At 40.1% G+C, this 15,171-nt stretch overlaps 1 protein-coding gene across 7 annotated transcripts in view; it reads right to left on the bottom strand.

The window, feature by feature from the left end:
* The window catches only part of cenpe (centromere protein E), a 28,656-nt gene extending 13,864 nt beyond the window's left edge, over positions 1 to 14,792 (bottom strand). For all 7 annotated transcript variants that reach the window (XM_077513620.1, XM_077513625.1, XM_077513621.1 and 4 more), the window contains exons 1-28: positions 14,643 to 14,792; positions 11,710 to 11,822; positions 11,505 to 11,594; positions 11,296 to 11,414; positions 11,084 to 11,203; positions 10,304 to 10,385; positions 10,162 to 10,229; positions 9,361 to 9,435; positions 8,737 to 8,788; positions 8,541 to 8,628; positions 8,127 to 8,256; positions 7,383 to 7,502; positions 6,427 to 6,579; positions 6,200 to 6,338; positions 5,936 to 6,035; positions 5,540 to 5,783; positions 5,360 to 5,416; positions 4,726 to 4,893; positions 4,283 to 4,357; positions 4,140 to 4,208; positions 3,246 to 3,377; positions 2,741 to 2,918; positions 2,494 to 2,648; positions 2,065 to 2,163; positions 1,790 to 1,939; positions 883 to 996; positions 536 to 736; positions 127 to 348 (exon numbers count right to left, since the gene is read on the bottom strand). In XM_077513620.1, the coding sequence (XP_077369746.1) occupies positions 127 to 348; positions 536 to 736; positions 883 to 996; positions 1,790 to 1,939; positions 2,065 to 2,163; positions 2,494 to 2,648; positions 2,741 to 2,918; positions 3,246 to 3,377; positions 4,140 to 4,208; positions 4,283 to 4,357; positions 4,726 to 4,893; positions 5,360 to 5,416; positions 5,540 to 5,783; positions 5,936 to 6,035; positions 6,200 to 6,338; positions 6,427 to 6,579; positions 7,383 to 7,502; positions 8,127 to 8,256; positions 8,541 to 8,628; positions 8,737 to 8,788; positions 9,361 to 9,435; positions 10,162 to 10,229; positions 10,304 to 10,385; positions 11,084 to 11,203; positions 11,296 to 11,414; positions 11,505 to 11,594; positions 11,710 to 11,822; positions 14,643 to 14,698 (3,369 nt within the window). In that variant the 5' untranslated portion in view covers positions 14,699 to 14,792. The remainder of the gene's footprint in view (positions 1 to 126; positions 349 to 535; positions 737 to 882; positions 997 to 1,789; positions 1,940 to 2,064; positions 2,164 to 2,493; positions 2,649 to 2,740; positions 2,919 to 3,245; positions 3,378 to 4,139; positions 4,209 to 4,282; positions 4,358 to 4,725; positions 4,894 to 5,359; positions 5,417 to 5,539; positions 5,784 to 5,935; positions 6,036 to 6,199; positions 6,339 to 6,426; positions 6,580 to 7,382; positions 7,503 to 8,126; positions 8,257 to 8,540; positions 8,629 to 8,736; positions 8,789 to 9,360; positions 9,436 to 10,161; positions 10,230 to 10,303; positions 10,386 to 11,083; positions 11,204 to 11,295; positions 11,415 to 11,504; positions 11,595 to 11,709; positions 11,823 to 14,642) is intronic.
* Between the last annotated feature and the right edge of the window lie 379 nt (positions 14,793 to 15,171).

Below are 15,171 nucleotides of genomic sequence, written 5' to 3'. Positions count from 1 at the left end.
CTTCTATCTAGACCACAAATTAACCCGTCATGTACCCAACTTCACCTCAGGATTAATCAGTTGCACAGTATGCATAAAATCGATCAAATTAACAACCAAGCCTTTAAGATATGCAAAGTCTCTCACCTTGTCCTTATTTTGCTCCACTTCTGTTTTGAGTTGAATCTTGTCCTTTCGCAGTTCCTCCACCGTCTTAAGGAGTTGATCCCTCTCTTCACTGAGAAACTTCATTCTGGCTAGCAGCTTCTGAGTCTCTTCCATGAAAGCCTGATGTCCAGCCTCCTTGTTCAAACACAGGGCATCCTTTTCTGCTTTCACAGTTTCAAGCTCTCCACTCAAAATCTTTATCTGTTTAAGAGGGGTATTTTATAAGCACAGACAACACTTAAATACAAAAATAAGTCAGTATGACAACTCTGAAAAAAAAATTCTGAAGCTGAGCATGTATGGCGTAATTAAGTACAAACCACTAAATGCACTACAAATTAAAAAGACTGAACTCAATTTTCCACAAGTAGAATTGTGTCAAACTAACCTCAAGATGATGAGTTTCTGCCATCAACTCCAGTTCTGCTCTTAGCTGGCTCGTTTCCTGTCGCTGTACCTCAAGTTGGCCATGCAGCTGATCTTTCTCTTCAATGAGAGATGTGAATTGGCACACTAGCTTCTCCATCTCAGATTGAATGTTGTCTCGCTCCGCATTCACACACTCAAGCTCCTCAGCCAGCCTCTGGATCTATGAGGATGTTGGACTTTGGTTTAAATGAAATAACTGACTGTATGCGCAGTAAATATGATAAATATCAGTATAAAATGTGTCAAGAACTTAAGTATCTTTAGAAATAAAGCCATAGGCCCATATTAAAAAAAAATACTTCATGCCTGATTTTTAGATTCGCCAGCATCTCTATTTTCATTCATCAACAGGTTGACCTCTTCCTGTAGAAGTCTGATCTTTTCTTGAGCCATCATTAGCGCTGCCTGGTTCTCAGTCTTCTGAAAATTATCCACATTCTCAACATGAACAAGTTGTCTAAAAGCATATACGGTACAATAATGCAAAAGGGAGTGTTGCCATTAACAGATTTTTTTGTATTATATTAATAAAACAGTGACTGTCATATTATACAATCTGCTGTTACTGCTCCTTCCAGTCGTAATTTGTTCATTTAAAAAAGAAAAAAGTAAAGGTCGTTAGGGAATATGTAATGCATACAGAGATGGGATAACATGGACGAGGGCTGAACTATGTTAGGAAAAGATTGTGGGTTTTTTTTTTGTGTTATAACCAGACTTCTGTGAAAAGTCTACTGTATGCTTAAGCACTTACTTTGGGTCATTCCAGACTGCATTTCACATGAGCGATTCGCATTCTTAGCGACTGCCCGCTTGCCTTGGGTGAAAGCGCTACCTTTAGTTGTTTGTCACCATGGAGGAGAGGGGATCTGCACCACAAAGCCCGTTGCTGCTACTGCATACGGAATTTAGTCCATCTGTTCTGCCGCGGAGCAAGTTAGCTTATTGCCTCGCGTTCTCAATCAGACTTGTTAACTTGTCAAGCAGCCGCAAGTACCTCCGGGTGACTCAACGAGCATCAACATAAAATTGATAAACAGTTATAGTTATTTTATTATATATCTTCATTTTCTGCAAGTAGTCATGGTTTTAGCTTGTCAACCATGTCATTTGTTTTATGAATAAAAAATAAATAAATCAGTTGCCTCTAATAAGTTGGCCCATGTGGCATCCCACACTTCTTATTATTTTTTTTAACATTTTGAAAACTTACTTGTGTTTGAAGTGTCTCAAGCTCTGCAGTCATGTCATCAAAAGGATTTCCTAAGTTGGATGTTCGAGAATCTTCCAACTCTTTGATCCGTTGTTTGAGAGTAACTATTCTCCCAAGTGCAGTCCTGAGCTCTGCCTGATTCTCAATTGTCTGTTTAGGTGACAATTATTTATGTAATGAATTATGAGGCTATGGCCTTTGACATTGAAAGGGAAAAAAAGATGCTGGTACAAAAATTAAGTGAGGTTTAGTAGAGCTATAGAATAAGAGCTGACCATATCTATATTTTCTTGCAGATCCATCCGGAGCTGATCTCTCTCCGCAGTAAGCATCGCAACCACTGATTCTTGCTTCTCCATCTCTTCAACAGAAATCTGAACACAAGATATTAAGACTCTTATCCTCATCTTTAAGTTCCTGTATAGACATTAGCTTGTAGTACAGTACATCCCATGTCTCAGAAAATCTATTTTTTGTAATGAATGAATTAATAAATAAATAAATAATAAATTAATCAATTAATAAAGCAAAGCAATGTTAAAATTGAATCAATAATGTTTAAACCTCTCTTGGACAGCTCATTTTGAGAATACATGTAGTTTAAAGCTATTTCTTGTGGAATCTAGCAGTATGAATGGTCATACATATTGTGAGAATTAGAGGCTTGGAAAATGTTCTCCGCTGGCCATACTTCATAAACAAACCTGCTTCTCCAGGTTGTTCACGTCATATGGGGGAGCCTGAAGTGACCTCAGTTCCTCCAGCTGAGCTCTCAGGATGCCTCCAGCTTCTTGAGAGGCCGCTAGCTCCTTTTTCAGGTTGGTCACTGTTCTCTCAAGTTCCACACTATCCATTGTATCTGTGTATGGAAAGCATTTCATGACTTGCCATCAGTCAAAATCCACTGCTGTCCAGCTGGGCAGTTGCATTATGACATTTTGGAAAACTTACTTCTGGGGACTTTGCCGTCAAGAAGAGACATTAGCTTCATGTTCTCATTAAACACAATATTGAGCTCTTTCTGGAGATCTGCCTGCATTTTCCTGAAATTAGATTTTTCAGTCTCAAGTTGCACACGCAGGGTGTTGACTTCAGCTTCCATCTTCTCATGGCTGAGAGACAGGGTTGTCTGAAGATAATGACAGCAACAAAATGAGATTTGTGGAAATGGCGGTTTATTCCAGGATTTTCAGAGTTAAGACTTAAAAAAAAAAAAAAAAAAAAAAAAAAAATGTATTTACAAAAAATAAATTACACCCAAACTTCCTATTCGCAGGCCGGCCTTATCCTTATCCAACTTGAACACGGGCAGTCCACTGTACAAATAATTATGAAAGGGCTGGTGGAAAAGGCCCATAAAGGATAAATGGTGACCTTTTTCTCATATCACTCTTCTGATGACAATCCCAAGTGTTTTGATATGACGGAAGCTTATATATTTTCTCTAATTTGTCACCTTCAACTCTTCCAGGGCAATGTTTTCACTGCGGAGGACAGCCCATTCTTTCTTTGTCTCTCTGCCAAGGGCCTCAGCATCATCTAGAGAAAGGCGAAGCTTTGCCACTTCTTCAGCCATGTCCTTACCACACTGGAAGGGAAAAAAAAGAAGGGGGGGGGGGGGTGGTTTAAGACCACAACTGCACACATCTACAAAGGAATTCAAAAACAAAGATCCTTTAAATGACTGCTTGCACATACTGATTTTTAATTGAGTACCAAAGTTAAATAATTGTGCAGGAATATGGAACACACACTTTGAATTAAAGGCGCAGTCTGCCGGTTCCACTCAGTAAAATGCACTTTTTAAATACAGGATTTAAACAAACTACTTCTGAATTTACAGATCTGGGCTTTTCTTAACATGTGGGGGTGATTTTGTCCTAAACCCCCACACCCCCAGCCCGTGCGTGCTTTCAAATTGCCACGGGAGTGACGTCAGGCAGCCGACACGTTCACCCGGCCCCGTATGCGACATGCCACCCCCCGCTCTGCGATTGGCTGGAGGGGTGTAAACACTGTCTTTCCACAGAAAAGTCCCGTTGTTTACAAAACAAACACAAAATGACAAAATACAGGATTTAGGACAAAATCACCACCAAAGATTAACAAACCCAGATGTGTAGGAAGTTAAAGTGTGTATGCTGTGCATGCTGTATTTAAAAAGTGCATTTTCCTGAGTGAAACCAGCAGACTGCGCCTTTAAGTCAATTAAAAAATAATTAGGGTCAATAGCGTGTGGTATCCTGTGCTGCCTTGTTTGTTTTCTGCAAACAAATTTACATCAATAAACATTCTCACAGTTTGGAAAATGTCATCTACTTATCACTACAAACAAATACTTCATATATACCATATCCTCAAGGTCATCAGCAATTTTGGTTTTCTTCTTCAGCTCTTCGGAGAGAGTCTCCACATGTTTCTATTATTTAAAAAAATAATAATTTGAACAGTTTAAGTATTGCATATTGTTACTGAAATTATTTTTCACCTCACCTCAAGTTCCAAGTACTGGAGTTCACGGGAGTCAATCGCTTTCTCCAATGAGCTAATTTTGTTTTGCATCGCAACCTGTGAAATCAAACATCAGCGTAATAACATTTTATAAACCAATACAATCATCTTCACAAGTAGTGGAACAATGCAGTCAATTCCTTTGTCTTCGCTGTAGGAAGAAATCAATTGGGTTTGACAATGACAACACTGAAAAATGAAGAAATGAAAACAAAAAAATTAAAAAATTTAGTTTGTGTAGCTCATTTGCTTATACAAAAACAGAATCTTGGCACATTGCTAGTCAAAGCTTTAAAAAAAAAAAAAACAAAAAAAAAAAACAGCAACCACCTGCAGGGTATTTTTCTGCAAGTTGCTTAATAGATAGTTCTGATGTCGCCTGAAATCAAACACTTTTTGATTTATAAACACATTTTCTTAATTACCTCATTGTCCTTTCTGAACTTTTCCTCAAGAGATACAAACTCCGCCAGCTCCACCTTCTCCTTCAACTCGTGTTCAAGAGCAGCCTTATCCTTCTCCAGTTTTTGAGTCTGCTCCACAGCAATGCCCAACTCCTGCTTTAGATGGTCTCGCTCAGACTCCACCATATCCTGGAAAGGCATTCAACAGCAAGACACCCTCAGATAACGTTTCCTGTAAATCATTATTAGCTGCTGTGCATCGTCATAGCGATTTTCCTAATGCAAGGTGGCACAAATTAATATTTTACAGCCATATCACCATTGTAAAGGCCGAACATTTGATACAGCTCTTGCATTGCATACCGATTTACTGTGCATACATTTATATGCTGTGCAAGTGGTTATACAGTTGTAGCCGATGTCTACAGTACATATAAAATGCGGTAATCGTCTTCTTACCCAGGTTCACATTACAGAGGTCTTAAAATAAAGCTCATGCAGGATATTTAACCACAAATTAGTAGTTCCCTAAAATGTCAAATCCATTCAATTTGTCACAAGTACATTATTTGCTATCCTAATCAATATAATATTCCTATAATGTTTCCTTTTGCAACAGCAGAATTCAAAATTGGATTTCATAGCATAAAGTTACCTTCTCTATGGCCAGAATCTCACAATGTTGGACAATCTCTGCAAGTTCGATTTCCGGCTACAAAAAAAAAAAAAAAAGGAAAAAAAAAAAAAGAAAAAAAAAGAAAAAAAAAAGGGGAGTTCAAAATAAAACCAAAACAGTGTGCAAGAAACCATGTAAACTAAATTCAGTTTGACACACCTGCTGGTCAGATTTCAACTGATTGTCGTTCTGTTCTTCAAGTTGTCTTTTCAGTTCCGCCATAGACAACTCCAGCATCTCTACTTTCTCCATGGCTTGAGCTTTTTGCTGAGCTTCATTTTTGAGTCTAAGGTCAACTTCTGCTGCCTTCTCCTCCATTGCCAGAATTTGATCCAAGGCTTGCTGTTTTTGCTGGCCTACTGTATCGAGTTGGAGTTCCAGTTCTGACACTCTTTCAGCTGACCTAAAAGAGACATGAATACATACTACATACACTGCAAACTAAATACTTCTTATAATACGTATGTAACCATCTACATACGGAGAAAAGAAACAAGAATGGAATTTAAAAAATGCATGGCAATAATTTTGTAATAATTAGAATAGCACCAGTACCTGTTTCCAAAGCTACGGATAGTAACAAAATCTTGAGTTTCGCTTGCATCTTCTGATGTCTCATCAGGAATCTCCCAGCTACCACAAAAGTCTTCGTCTTCTATTAAAAACAAGGTTATTAATTTAACTGTGGTTCCCTTTCTGATTGACAGAGGCATGATTTACCATATGAAAAAAAAAGGAAGAAGAAAAAAAAAAAGCCTTGCAGTTCCATTAACATGTAATGAGAAACAGAAACTTGAATGCGTCTGTTATTGTGCTTACCTTCAACCAGCTCCATCACACAAGACGAATCTGCTTTCCTCTTCAGACTGAAAGAGTCAGCAATGTTCCGGGCTGATGGTCTATCTTCACTGGCCAAGTGTAACATTTTCCCTCCCCATGTAACTCTGCGTTTGGGTAACTTCAAAACAATAAACAGAAGTTGTTCACGGGGTGAGCGGAAAAAAGCTGAATTTAAATACTGTAAGGATACTTTGACCACTAGTTACCCTTTGTACACGAGTCAGGTTATTGCTAGTGACAAGCAGTTTGGTGAGGTTTTTTATTCTGTCCTCTTGTTCTACTTGAAGTTGATGTTTTTCTTGGAGAAGTTGAGCGAGCACCTCTTTCTCTGTTACTGTGGTCTGTGTTTCCGAGGAGACCTGCAGTTTGGGGATCAGTCGGTCAATACATTAAGAACTATTCTTGGTAGGGATGCACGATAATGCTATTTTCAACCGACAGGAAATATCAATAATTTAGAAAATGCCGATGTCAATAACTGATAAGTAAGCCGATAAATGTTTGCAAAATTAACTTGAACACAAATAGACTTTTGAGTCTTACAGTAAGGCAAACGTGCAAATACATTGAAATATTGTGGAAAGCACCACGAAGCTGAATGTTATTGATATCTCTGCTTAAAAGACAACCAGTAACTTATTTTGAGTTTGCCAAAATAAAAACACTCATTATTAAAAAATACCACTGGCGACTGCCATGATTTATCTTCTGTGAACACGAGGTCGTGCGCATTATGACGTCACAGATACAGTGATATAATGGGCACAACTTCAGCCACAAACAACAGACGGACCAACAGGCTGAGGGCATGTCTTATTATCGTCATATTTCTTTATTGTCTGGTTTATTTATGTCAAATTGGTTGATAATTATCAGCGGATTTCTTTTTTTTCTGGTGTATTTGTCAAATTAGTCGATGATTGCTAATAATTATCGGCCACTAGGTGGATCCCTATTTCTTGGTTTACGTCGCACAATTTAAAAACAGTGCAAGGATGTTATGAAGCAAAAATGGCTTGTACAAGATTCTACCCCACACTCAAAGGGTCATGTCAAACTAAAAAATGTTCTTAAAAAAATAAATAAATAAATAAATATTTAATAACATTTGTGCAGATGGGCAAAGCATTCTAGAAGAAGAAAAAAAAAAAAAGTCTCTTGCCTCCTGAAGTCGTCTCTTGAGGTCAACAATTTCATTACGATATCTTTTGAGCAGAGCACCGTCATCAGAAACTTCTGTGACATGGGGATCATTCTTCATTTTCTTTGCAGTGCTAGCAAACTGTAGAACACATTGCAAGATTATTTAAAACACCAAACAACATCCAACAATAACTGAATCAAATATTGTGCACCGTTTCAGTTTTTAGTATAAAAATGGGTGCATCATTTTTGTGTGTAAAGCACCTGAGTTATTTGTATGATAAGGCGCTATATAAAAGTTGATTTGAATCATGCTTACATACCTGAACAGTCCTTTATTAGCATTGTCTTAAAAATAACTTTGTTGCGGTATCTGGTGCATGTAAAACAAAATAACCCATTCCTTCTCAAAATAAGGGCTGTGGGGGAACATGTTTGACCCAGGGAACTTTTTTTTTCTTTTTTTTTTTTTCTCTCCTATACTAGAAGTGAAATTGCACATCCACTACAGTGGTTCATGCAGGGAAAAGAAACAAATCACTTTTTTTGTATACAATAAAATGTTTAAACGCATCTTGTTTCCATTTTGCTATTTTTCCAAGTTTCTGATTTATTTTAATCCACCCAACGATGAAATTTACATTTACAAACAAAGCTTACTTTCATTACCATTCAACTGGAAGAAATTCTTACAAAAATGTTGCGGCATTTCTAATGACATCAGAAATAAAACTGAAATGGAAAAAAATGGTATGTAGCCAACCTGTAGAGTGCGGAGTGTCTCATCGAGTGATGCCGTCGTGATTGTGCAGAGGATGACAGTTTTGGCATTTCCACCCAGGGAGTTCTGAAGAATGCGTGTTAACTTACTGTCTCTGTAGTTTATGAAATTTCTGGAAACAGTGATGTTAAGAATAATTCAGCATTTTAATGTGGAATACAAGATTTTTTTTTTTCTTTCCATGTCCTGCAGCAGAAGTGCCAAATGCTGAATTGTCTGGAAACACTGACGACTAATGAGCCAGACTTGATGCAATACATAGCTCTATTAGTTACAGTACAAACAGGGAGCCTAATCTGTACACGTAAATCACTAATGTGAGATGAGCAGTGACACATGGAAAAATCATTGCAACAGTCACAACAATTAAGTACAACATAGTTATATTCAACGTACCTTTGGCTTTCTTCACCAAGCTTCTTTATCACTTGGCCAAGTGTGAAAAGGCTGCGATTGATATTGCAGCCTTCTTTTAAGCGCGTACCTAACAAGCGGATTCATGTCAATTGTTGCACTAGTATTTATCATCAAGCTGACATAACATTAAAGCAAGTGAGGTTTCAATTACAGTGTAAAACTGCACGTTCTTTACCTTCAGCCCCAGTTTGGCTTGCTCTCTCTGATCCAGCCAGGTCAACTAAATTCTGAGACAAAAGGGAGCAAATCAAAATAACTGCACAGTGCACATTTTTGCTGACAACCTGACAGTTGTAGTTCGTACATTTTTTTTTTTTTAAACCTAACCAGGATTACTCAAATTCACTGCCATAGCTGAATTGAAGTCACTTCGTCCCTTACTGACTAATTGTTCCAGAGAAGAAAATACAGCTGCTATGCATTAAGTTAAGTTGGGGTAAAAAAAAAGAAAAAAAAAAAAGTTGATTTTCTAAAAAATGAAAAGTTTGTCATTCATCATTACGATAATTAATGAAATGTGTCGTTTTCTCTTGTGTATTCATCATAATTGTTATTTAACCACTAATTGTATTTTAAATACTTGACTAGTCAATAGAATTTTCAGTGGGATATCCAAATACCAAAATATTTGACAGCCCTACATTTATGAATGCAGTGGTTCAAGAATAGTGCCTACAAATTTGACAGCAGACTACATGACCAAGGAAAAAAAAAAAGATGCTAAGCAAAGAACTATAATCTGCCTTTTGGCAAACATGATCAACACATTAAAGTGGACCACAAAGAAAAGCTTACTTACCAAATGGGAAACAATGATGGCGCCATCTGCATTTTCACCTGATGCAAGGTCGCTTCTTTCCCGACTCTCTAGGATCTAAATCACAGGAGAGCATTTGTTATTGATAATTGTTTTTTTAAAGAGAATTTAAAGGGGCTGTCTGCCATTTTGTGTTTGTTTTGTAAAAATTTACAAAACAAACACAAAATGGCAAAATATAGGCTAGGGGTGTGGGGGTTTAGGACAAAATTACCCCCACAAGTTATGAAAAGCCCATATCTATAAATTGAAAAGTAGTTATTTTGTTTAAATCCTGTATTTAAAAAGTGCATTTTCCTGAGTGAAACCGGCAGACAGCCCCTTTAATGCATATCTTCATTAAAAATAAAGCACAATAGCCATAAGCCAACTTTTCAATTCCTTCATTTGCAACTGAAGTCTTTACAATGCATCCAGACTTTAACCACTTCCGACTTTATAATCTTTAATATTCAAGTTAAATAATTTGTTTGAAGATGTTATGTTGAGGTCAAGCAGTGCATAAACACTTTGGAAATTATTTTGTATGCAAATACTCTAGGGATTAACAAGAAAAGATAGAGGAGAAGGATATGATTGTCTGCAATTGGCTGGCAACCAGTTCAGGGTGTACCCTGCCTACTGCCCGAAGCCAGCTGGGATAGGCTCCAGCACCCCCGCGACCCTTGTGAGGAATAAGCGGTTAAGAAAATGGATGGATGGATATGATTGTAAAGTGCAGTCATAAAATTGTCAAAAGAATCCCCCCTCCAAAAATGCAGAATATTGTTCTATGTTGCTTACCATTCGAAAAACTGTGTGCGACCGGCTGCTACGCTGGTTCATTTCTGTCTTTCCATAGTGACGATTTTCTGCAGGATCAAATACACATGGCATGAAATAATTCTTCCGCATGGCTGGAGCTACCGTACTTCCTCAAACTTACTCTCTCCTTTGCGAATCCAGGCCAAGACTTGTGCAGAGGAGGTCACCAGTTCTTCAGTCAGGTCAGCGACATAGATGGTTTTCTGCACAGTGTAGATAAGAACTATGCTGAACAATCAGGGATCCACAAAATATTTCAACAAAAAATGTTTATCATGCAAAATGCTTATCATGCATGTAGGTTAATTGGAGACTAAATCAGGGGTTTCAAACTTGGGGCCTCGTTCCCCCTGATATATATATATATATATATATATATATATATATATATTTTTTTTTTTGGTAAGTTACTTTAGGGGCGAAATACAAAGTAACATACTGCATGAGGACCAGCGAGTCAAAAACACACAAAACAAATTACTCTTCTCTATCTTCTCATGTTGTACTCTACTCTCTTCTCTGCCTGCCCGCTTAAAAAAAAAAAAAAAAAAAACTACAAGCATTTTTGTGGAATCCCAATTAAGAACAACATTGTCTTTTCACAACACCACAAAAACACCAAATGTTACAATGTGAAATGTTCAGGATCATAGATAGTGTTGCTGGACAACCACTAAAGTTGACCAACATTTTAATCTTTTCGACCCGATCAGCAGAAATTATGTGATAGGCCCCAATATCCAATCATGTGATCAGATCGGACAAGCCTAGTACTGTCTGGAAGAAATGTGAGTACCTATGATTCAAAGTACAACAGGAGAGTGTACTCCAATTGAATCACACAGCAAACATATGAAGAGCACTCAGTATGTGACTAACACGAGAGAGATAGACAACTTACGTTTATAGTCTCTCTGACTTCCAAAGGTTTTCTTTTCCATTTATCTACAAGTAGATCAGTCACAGTTTCATTGTATATTTCCATGTAAGACACCCTGAGAAGAAACTCCTTCTTTGGACACTGTACAGCAAAAAGAGAACATGAGTGATAAAATGATATCCACCAAACAAATCCAGCACATCACAAAACATGAAATTGAGCACATATTTAACCTTTTTAATGGTTTCAAAGACATCGTCAACAGCCAGTGGTATGATACCAGGAACATGGTCATTGCCCATCATTGTGAATGTCTTTCCAGAGGACGTCTGACCGTAAGCAAATATGGTACCTGTTAAAAGCAAAACAGGCGAGAATTTACACACGCACAAGAACATGGATGGTATCCAGTATATTGCGTTTATGTGCTATTATTACTAACCATTGTACCCTTCCACAGTTGAAACAACCAATGGCTTTGCGATATCCTGGTATACCTGATTGGTTGTTTCTTCAGCAGTGAAAACTCTGTCTGTACAAAACAGACGTTTACAATAAATTTCACTATACTGTGACTGTATTTCACGCTCTGCGGTCTGCAGATTTACAGAAAATATGCAAAGTACATTGTGTGTAGAAAACCATACCAAAAGTGAAAGACTTTGTTGAACTGCCATCGTCAATCTGATGAATTAATTTCTTATCAGTTTTCCAAAATACCTGAACAGGCTCTTTTCTTTCTGATGAAGCACATTCTTCCCTGGAACAAAGAAACATTGAAGATGTTAAAGATTTTAACGTCGCAGTTTTAGGACTGGGATAGTTAGCCGGTTATTTAAAAAAAAAAAAAAAGGGGGGGGGGGGGGGGGGCGAAGGGTCACTCTGTTTTATGCTGGCCCTACCACTTTTTGTTGTTTTGAACGCGTTTGTGTGCAGTTATGGATGAGAAATTAGCGATTGGCCAAATTGCGCCGAGGCTCTGAAGTGCGCATTGAGCAATCGTAGATATGACTTCTGAAGTGTGTATCAAAGCGGGGAAATGAGATTATTGATGAAGTGCCATATAAAAATATAATGCAGTTTCAAGAAGTGGCGGGTGGTGTTGGCGACTTGGCGGGATTATTGAACAGACGTGTAACGGATCCACAGAAGGCCATCATGGCAAAAACGCCAGCGTTGGACTCAACTCAAGTTTATTTATATAGCGGCGCTTTCAAACAGCCTGAGCTGTCACAACGCTTTACAGGAACACAAAAAACACAACATAACATAAAACATTAACACGAATACAATCACAACAACCCCTTCGTGAGCCGGCACCTTATCGTGGTGGAATGGTTTGCGTGTCCCAATGATCCTAGGAGCTATGTTGCCTGGAGCTTTATGCCCCTGGCAGGGTCCTAGGTGAGGGGCCAGACGAAGCACGGCTCAAAAACCCCTTATGATGTACAAAATTATTGGAAACACGTTTCACTTGCCCGGACGCGGGTCACCGGGGGCCCCCCCTCAGGAGCCAGGCCTGGAGGTGGGGCTCGTTGGCAAGCGGCTGGTTGCCGGGCCTGCACCCATGGGGCCCGGCCGGGCACAGCCCGAAGAGGCAACGCGGGCCCCCCTTCCCATGGGCTCACCACCGGTGGGAGGGGCCAAAGGGGTCGGGTGTAGTGTAGGCTGGGTGGCAGCCAAGGGAGAAGACCTTGGCGGACCGACCCCCAGCAACAGAAGCTGGCTCTTGGGACATGGAATGTCACCTTTCCACCTTTCTGGCAGGGAAGGAGCCCGAGCTGGTGTGTGAGGCAGACAAGTTCCGACTAGACATAGTCGGACTCCCCTCCTCACACGGCTTGGGCTCTGGTACCAGTCCTCTCGAGAGGGGTTGGACTATCTTCCACTCTTATTGCCCCCCCGGCTCGGTACCTGTACGTTGGGGTTTACCCCGGTAGACGAGAGGGTAGCCTCCCTCCGCCTTCGGGTGGGGGGACGGGTCCTGACTGTTTTTTGTGCATATGCACCAAACAGCAGTTCAGAGTACCCACCCTTTTTGGAGTCCTTGGAGGGTGTGCTGGAGAGCGCTCCCCCTGGGGACTCCCTCGTCTTGCTGGGGGACTTCAACGTTCACGTGGGTAATGACAGTGAGACCTGGAGAGGCGTGATTGGGAGGAACGGCCCCCCGATCAGAACCCGAGCGGTGTTCTGTTATTGGACTTCTGTGCTCGTCACGGATTGTCCATATGTGCACTTGGCACCAGGCCGCAGTTCGATGATCGACTTTGTAGTCGTGTCGTCGGATTTGCGGCCGCATGTTTTGGACACTCGGGTGAAGAGAGGGGCGGCGCTGTTAACTGATCACCACCTGGTGGTGTGTTGGCTCCGTTGGTGGTGGAAGATGCCGGTCCGACCTGGCAGACCCAAACGTATTGTGAGGGTCTGCTGGGAACATCTGGCGGAATCCCCTGTCAGAAAGATTTTCAACACCCACCTCTGGCAGAGCTTCTCCCTTGTCCCGGGGGAGATTGAGTCCGAATGGGCCATGTTCCGCGCCTCCATTGTTGAGGCGGCCGATCAGAGCTGTGGCCGTTTGGTGGTCGGTGCCTGTCGCAATCCTCAAACCCGCTGGTCCACCAGCGGTAAGGGATGCCGTCAAACTGAAGGAGTCCTATCAGGCCTTTTTGGCCCGTGGGACTCCGGAGGCAGCTGACAGGTACCAGCTGGCCAAGCTGAACGCAGCTTCGGCGGTTGCTGAGGCAAAAACTATGACATGGGAGGAGTTCGGTGAGGCCATGGAAAACGACTTCCGGACAGCTTCGAAGAAATTCTGGTCCAGCATCCAGCGTCTCAGGAGGGGAAAGCAGTGCACCAATTAACACTGTGTATAGTGGCAATGGGGTGCTGCTGACCTCGACTCGGGATGTCGTGAATCGGTGGGGGAAATACTTCAAAGACCTCCTCAATTCCACCAACACGTCTTCCTTTGAGGAAGCAGAGTCTGGGGACTCTGAGGTGGGCTCTCCTATCTCTGGGGTCGAAGTCACTGAGGTGGTTGGAAAGCTCCTCGGTGGCAGACCCCGGGAGTGGATGAGCTTAAAAAAATTTAAACAGTAAAACAAACAATTGGGCGAATTAAATAAATAAGACAAACGAGTATTGAACCCATGAGGCAGTACCACCGAGGTGACTGATCTACCAACTACGGCACCAGTTGGTATACATTTACCGGCACAGAATTTGCACTAGTAGTCCTCGTGCGATTCACGGCAAACTAACGTTAGGTGGCGAGTTCCCGTTACGGCAAAATAACCGCGTAGCATTTACGTTATGCAGTAACAAAACACACCACAGTAATTGTAGTTGCGTTTGGAATAATTGTAAAATGCATTCCTTCACCGAACACACAGTGCTTCACTAATGATAGCCCGGTCTAAACTAAAAATGCCAAGCGATTTTTATGTATTTATTTATTTTTATCAGTCCACCCTTAAGCTTAACGTAAATGCTATCGGTGAACGTTGCTTTTAACCGCATTGTCTGTAATATGCCATGCACTTCTTAAGTTTCGTTTAACAACCGTACGCTTCCAACTCACCTCTCAATAACTGGACGGAGTCTAACAAACACTTTCACGGCTGACTCCTCGGCCATTATGATTTAAAAAAAAAAAAAGAATCAACTAAAAAGTTAAATTCTTTCCTGCCTCTTCAGCAAATCGCTCAAAACTAAAATCAACGGAACTATTTTCAGTGGTTGGTTCTCTTTTTAAATTCAAATTTCTTCTCCGCTTGATAAATAAGAGTGGCAAATAGCGTTGGGGCGCTTTACCGCCACCTGTCCGCCACCCATGGATCTGCAGTGACGACTTAACAATTAAATACAGTACAGTAAAATAAAGATAACATAAAACGAAGTAACTTTTATTTTCACATTATTTTATTCCCGTTGTCCTAAAAAATTACAATACATGTCTAATAATGCTATATATATCCTTGTTTTTTTTTTGTTTACACTTGATAGATTTAGATTACATGTATGTTGAAGTGAATTAATTTCATTGAAGTTTATTTAATCGAGTATTCCACCTAAAATCGTTCCTTTCATTCTACAATGAAGTTCTTGTA

The sequence above is a fragment of the Festucalex cinctus genome, chromosome 2 (genome assembly GCF_051991245.1).
Source record: "Festucalex cinctus isolate MCC-2025b chromosome 2, RoL_Fcin_1.0, whole genome shotgun sequence".
In the NCBI taxonomy this organism is placed as follows: Eukaryota; Metazoa; Chordata; class Actinopteri; order Syngnathiformes; family Syngnathidae; genus Festucalex; species Festucalex cinctus.
The sequence above is the reverse complement of the archived record's forward strand: the minus strand, read 5'-3'. Positions and strand labels throughout refer to the sequence as shown.